Raw genomic sequence first — 6,123 nt, forward strand, 5'->3', positions numbered from 1 at the left:
CTAATATGAATTAGTTTTTAAATTTTAAATTTTAAATTTTAAATTCTAAATTTTAACACTAAATTTAAAATTTTCAAAAGATAAAAAATAAAAAAAATAATTTCACAATTGAAAGGAAAAATTAATTAATATTAACAACTTAAAAGTTGTAGTCACAAAAAAAAAAAACAACTTAAAAGTTGTTTACGGCTTTTCCTATATTTTTTTAAAGGCTATTTTGTAATAAAAGAATTATATATTTTGGGAACTAAAATAGCTTATTTGATTGTTATCTTTACCTTCATAACTGAAATTACCAAAAGCTCCGAGGAGGCAAACCTGAAAAAGTATAATGACATAAAAACCATGATAACTATTCAAAATTATTGGAGGAAGAACACCGCCTTTACTCATATATATATAATATTATTCTGCTAAGTAACAAGTGAAACCACACTCCGCACAAATAGAAGGATGAATCTGTTTTCTCTTCTTCGATCATCAAAACTCCCATAATCTTTGCGCCTTCTTATTCTTCTTGCTGTTGAAGCTTCTGCCCCCAAATACTCGCACTCAACTCAAGCCCTCTCTTTCTTTCCTGCCATCACATTTTTCCGTTCGGATTCTAGGGTTTTTTTCCCTTCTGCGTATGCACCCCTCGCTTCGGCTATTTCTCTAGGTAATTCTAATTTCATTTTTGTTTTTTGAACTATGTCCTCTCATCCGCAACACAATTTATGAATTCCCGTAGCGTTTTGATTTTTGGGTATTGCGATATGGTTTGGGATTTGATTAGGCTTTTCAATTTAACGTGTTGGGAGTTTTGAGCTACCTATGAGAGTTTGCGAACTTAGTTAACAATAAATTTGAAGGGTTTTTTCCCCCGTTTCAGGTGATATAGAAAAGTACGAAAAAGAAAACTAGAAACTTTTAAATATATATTTAAAAGCAGCTCGGAGTATGTTATTCACATTAGTCTAATTGAACTAATTCGTTTCTTACTTGTTGCAGGGCTGAATTATTCTCAGTTTCGGAGGAATTTGATTCTTTTGTTAGATTGAAATTGCAATGGCTTCTTCCTTGGATATGTCACTTGATGATAGGATAAAGAGCAGCAGGAGTAACAGAGAAAGAGGTAGAGGACGTGGCAGAGCCCGAGCTCACACTAGCCGTGGGACAGTCAGGAATCCTGGTGTTGGTGGAAGAATAACTGGTGCTGCTCGTAGAGGTCTTAATACCCGGCCGTCATCCTATGCCATTGCCAAGGCAAGCTCAAAAACAGTGGATCCTTATACATGTGCTTGAGATTCTGGAATACTTGGATACCCTAGTATCCTATTCCAGAGAGGAAAATTATAGAAACTCAAAAAAATGCAAGAGGAAAGATACATTAGTATTTGTTCCAAAGAGAAGCTAAAGCTTGATCATTCTGCATCTTCGATGCAATTGTCATAGTTTCTTTAACATTGCAAATAATGTGAACCTAAAGAGTTTTGCTTTTGTGTTTGGGGGCATGGCTACAGATCTCTGATGTATTCAGGAGTTTTTGGTGCTGCCTAGCATACTATATGAAGGAGCTTCATGCATGAATTTTAAAATGGAGCTCTTATGGCTAGCTGCAAAATTTTGTAGCTCTAAAGTTGGGCTAAGTGCTAAACCATGCTAATCCATTTGATTTAAGATCAGATGATTTAAAATGCTCGAGTGCTGGGTGTGTGGACAGATGTTTTATTGGATCCTCTGGCTAAGTTTGGTTCTACAGTGCAAGATTTCTCTTTACTTCCCTCTTTCATGGTATTTTGCAATGAAGCTTCCTCCACTTACATCAGAACTCGAGCTTCAATTGTAGCATGCATATCACAAGTTTATTTGAAATTGGTTGAATTCTTACTCCTGGTTTTCATCATTTACTTAAAAGATTGGTGTTTGAATGTAGTGTGTCTTTCTGTGTATATTATTTTGGCTACATTTACTTTGCCACATGCTTTATACTTCTGTCTTTTAATGTTGATGTTTCTGCTCTCACGACTGCTCTTGAACAATGGTGGTTACCTAAGAAGTTGTGTTTGTTTGCTACTCAAGATTCAAGAATCTCATTTGATTTTGTTTTCCAGTCCATCCGGAGGACCGGGCCTTTTCCTTGGCAGCAAGATTTGTTTGAGGATAGCTTAAGAGCTGCAGGGATACAAGGAGTTGAAGTTGGTACGAAGTTGTACGTTTCAAATTTGGACCATGGAGTAACCAATGAAGACATAAGGGTACAACTTTTGTCATGGCTTCCTTTTTAGTAGTCTCTATTTCCTGCTAATATTTCTTGAAGTTCTCTTCAATCTTAATTTACCATGCAGGAGCTTTTTTCTGAGATTGGAGACTTGAAGCGCTGTGTTGTTCATTATGATAAAACTGGACATCCAAGTGTAAGTATCATACTGCACTTCAACTCGAGCTTGATATTGTTGATTAGCTTTATTTTAGACTTTTAGGACTTTGACGGAATGTCGAAACTCTACCACGTTTTCCTTGTTGAGAGTTAGTGTTACAATGTAACAAATGTTTCTGTAGATGTAGATATTGTATTCTGTCTCCAATATTAATATTAATTTGATTTCACTGGAATTCACCAAGGAACATATCGTTAGATTGTCACTCTGCCTTGACAGGTGGAACTTTCCCACTAGCAATCAGATAATAATTAATAAATTATGGCAGTGTAATGTATATTATTCTTTACTATCATAATCAACAAAATACTTCAACTACTTTGATAGGGTTTCTCAAACATGGATGTTAGGGACACACTGATTATAATTTTATTTCTTTCTTTCCTTTCTTACATACAAGTATTGAGTCTCAAAACTTCTTACTGACCATCTCTTAAAGAAGCCACCACTTTAGGGAGTAAAATAAATGGGTGAATCTTTTGCCCTAGGATTTTCAGAATTGCACTTCTGGTCGATATTGAAAGTCAGGACAATTTTGAATTAGTAATTTTCATTTGGATTCTAATAGGATTCTTTTACTAAATGATTCCAGTGGAAAAGTGGCATGAATTCCCCCATTATGTTTTTAGATGCTTTTACGATGAAGGGGAGGGAAGGGTAAATGAAGTGGCCTTTGGATTTGTATTGTAACGAACCTACTTGACCACTGCTCAGTTTACCCTACTTTCTAATGTTGCCCCATGACACTTGAAAGTTTTGAGATCTGAAACTCTGTCTTCCTTCCAATAGTTTAATGTCTGGACCTGTTCTTTTCTCTCACCTAATAGTAATAGGACTTATTCATCCACCTAATAGAGGAGAATGAAATACACGATGATTATGGACTACAGAAATAGTAGTTTTATTTTATTTTGTTTCATTATAATTGTTTTATAACAGCTTTAGTTATTAGAAACTATGGGGACGAATCTTATCTATGGGGTATGGACATGTTGTACATGATGAGCTATTTTGGTTTGATTACTTTAAATGTTTTTTTTTAAAATGTAAATGATACATTCTTATGGTCTAATAGAGGAACCTGTTTACAGTCATGTTGAGTAAGAAGGGTGATTTTCAATTGGTTTATTGTTGCCTGAATATATGTCTGACATTCCTATGGAATTGCGCTAACTTATGTGAAAAATGTTTGCTTCAAAGATCTGCTGTTTGGCAGTATTGGTTTGTTCATTTTACTTTTGAAAACAAATTTGACATCACTATCTTTTGTTTCTATGATGACTTGAACTGGGTTGCAGGGTTCTGCCGAAGTTGTCTATACAAGAAGAAGTGATGCATTTGCCGCTCTTAAACGATACAATAATGTGCTTCTGGATGGAAAGCCCATGAAGATTGAGATTGTTGGTGCCAATGCAGAATTGCCTATAACTGCTCGTGTAAATGTATCGGGGGTAAATGGGCGAAGGAAGAAAAGGACAGTTGTGATGATGTATGTGATTTCTATGGACTCTGAATATGTTTCTAGATGCATATGTCGTCTAGTTACTCCTTTTTCTTTTCTTTTCTGGTCCCCTCCACGGGTATTCTGGAAACATATGGGAAAATTTTATGGATTTTATTTGTAATTACAATTCTGCAAAGTTGCTTTAAAATAACGCATCGTGTATGTATTGAACAAAACATCTATTATCTTGGATGGTATGCTGATGTTAGGAATTGCAGGTCTCGTGGAGGTCAAACTGGAGGTGGTGCTGGGCTCAGTCGCGCTGCCACGTAAGTTTACATTATTATCATTTAGCTTTAGCATGCTATAGATATGGAAATTGCTTTTTCCTAAGATGCGTCTCGTTATATGTGTGTGCACATGCGCATGCAGGCTTATTCCATCGGATTTTACATTTCATGTTAATATTAATGTAGACCTTGTGTTCATGAAGTGTGCTCAAGCATCTTGTTTTGTTAAATTAGGACACTCTGGTCTCTAATGCTCTATAAGCCTTCATATGAGGGACTTTGGTGGACTAAGAAGCCCTGCTTGATATTGCTTCCTTGACTTCTCTGGTTTCCTACATTTTGTGTTGTCGGAATAAAAGCAACTATTCGATTGAAACTACAACATATTAGAATTGTTAAATTTGCAAGTATCTCCTTAAAAATGGTCCTTGTTATATTATTTTCTCATTGATTGGATAGATGGAATAAAGGCAGCACAATATTTGAGAAGGGATTTAGTTGTGTTAACTTACATTCTAAGACTTGCCATTTGATTAACGTGTAGTCGGGTACAACGTAGTGGGGCAAGGCCAAAGGGTGGAACTTCAAGTGGCCGAGGCCGTGCTCGCGGCCGTGGACGTGGCAGGGTTGGACGCCAAGGGCGTGGGAAAAAGGAGAAGTCAGCTGAGGAACTTGACAAGGAGCTGGAAACCTACCATGCTGAGGCTATGAACATCTCGTAGATGATGACAAAGAACTTGACGTGGCATATGGAGTTCAAATTTGTTTAGTTAGTTAGTTACATTTTTATTTATAGTTATTTCTTCATGATTGATCTTCTCTGACTACGCTTTGTGTTGTTAAGGCTATATCTTGTGTTTTCAATGCATCATTGGACACTCTTGATGAGACGTGTTAGGAATGTGCCAAATTATGTATATTCTACGTTGTAAAGCACTTTGCCTTATCATAATTATGATTTGCTTAGGGTCTACATTTGCTTATGTATCTTGCTCTTTGAAAGATTGTTGCTTCTATATGAGTACAAAATAGAATTCGAAATATTAGCAACGATATCAATTTCTTGTTTCTCATTTTATTACTATATTTTATCTAAAATGAGAACCAAGTTTCCATTTGTTGCTGTCGTCTGTTGATGCTTTGCTTTTTCTACAATTATCTGCTCGAGTCAATGTTGCATATCGAATACTTATCTGCTCAATGCAGTATTGTTTTGGCCAGATCATTAACAAGTAGTGACTTCTTATTGAGAATAGTGTTTCTAGTGTCACACTAATCTGCCTAAGTAAGTGTTGGGGTTTGGGGTTCGATTTTCGCTTTGTGTATGAAACAATCTATTGGCTAGTGGCAGATTTTTAAATGAAGCTCGATTCACGACAGATTAGTCTTTGGTTTGTCGGGAGAGAAAAAAGATAAATAAAAGAAAGTGTTTCCAGTGTGAAACCAATTGGAGGGAGTGAGAAAAAATAAAAATAAAAAAGTATGTAAAGGGTAAGTATTGTTTTGGTCCCTAACTTTGAGGGTTAGAATCGAAATCGTTCCCAACGTAATTTCTGATTTAGAATCATACTTAACGTTTTTTTTTTGTATTAAAATTGTCCTTTTAATTTTTTTGGACAAAAATACTCTCACCATTACCAGCACAATTACCTCCACCAACACCAACACCACCAGCACCAACACCACCACCACCACCACCATCACCAAGAACACCAAACAACAGCAACAACACCAAATTACACCAAACCAAGAAGTAGAAACAGAAAGCAAGACCACCACCACCACCAACGCCAACACCAACACCAACACCAACACCAACACAGAACATCAAACAATAGCAACCACCAAACCAAGAAGCAGAAACAGAAAGCAAAAAAACAGAAGCAGAAAGCGATGTAGAGGCAGAGGCGGCGAGGCGACGAGGTTGCGAGGCGGCGGCAGTGGCTCGCGTCTCCTTTTTCCCTTGCGA

At 36.5% G+C, this 6,123-nt stretch overlaps 1 protein-coding gene across 3 annotated transcripts; it reads left to right on the forward strand.

Annotated features, from left to right (window-relative positions):
* LOC107608739 (THO complex subunit 4D) lies at positions 406 to 5,172 on the forward strand. Of its 3 annotated transcripts, XM_016310456.2 has the most exons (7): positions 406 to 658; positions 991 to 1,245; positions 2,094 to 2,237; positions 2,328 to 2,396; positions 3,719 to 3,909; positions 4,143 to 4,193; positions 4,699 to 5,172. In XM_016310456.2, the coding sequence occupies exons 2-7, from the start codon at positions 1,048 to 1,050 to the stop codon at positions 4,874 to 4,876; spliced, it is 831 nt and encodes a 276-aa protein (XP_016165942.1). In that variant the 5' UTR covers positions 406 to 658; positions 991 to 1,047; the 3' UTR covers positions 4,877 to 5,172. The 3 variants fall into 3 exon arrangements, with proteins under 3 accessions (XP_016165942.1, XP_020963017.1, XP_016165943.1); XM_021107358.1 differs by lacking the exons at positions 406 to 658; positions 991 to 1,245 and adding an exon at positions 1,521 to 1,857; XM_016310457.2 differs by lacking the exons at positions 406 to 658; positions 991 to 1,245 and adding an exon at positions 1,523 to 1,773.

Source organism: Arachis ipaensis, chromosome B07 (genome assembly GCF_000816755.2).
Source record: "Arachis ipaensis cultivar K30076 chromosome B07, Araip1.1, whole genome shotgun sequence".
Classification (NCBI taxonomy): Eukaryota; Viridiplantae; Streptophyta; class Magnoliopsida; order Fabales; family Fabaceae; genus Arachis; species Arachis ipaensis.

Excerpts from the sequence above, each read along its gene's own strand:
- LOC107608739 (XM_016310456.2), top strand. The coding sequence starts at position 1,048 with ATGGCTTCTTCCTTGGATATGTCACTTGATGATAGGATAAAGAGCAGC. Across the intron at positions 2,397-3,718 it reads ATAAAACTGGACATCCAAGT|GGTTCTGCCGAAGTTGTCTA; the intron begins GTAAGTATCATA and ends ACTGGGTTGCAG. Across the intron at positions 3,910-4,142 it reads AAAAGGACAGTTGTGATGAT|GTCTCGTGGAGGTCAAACTG; the intron begins GTATGTGATTTC and ends TAGGAATTGCAG.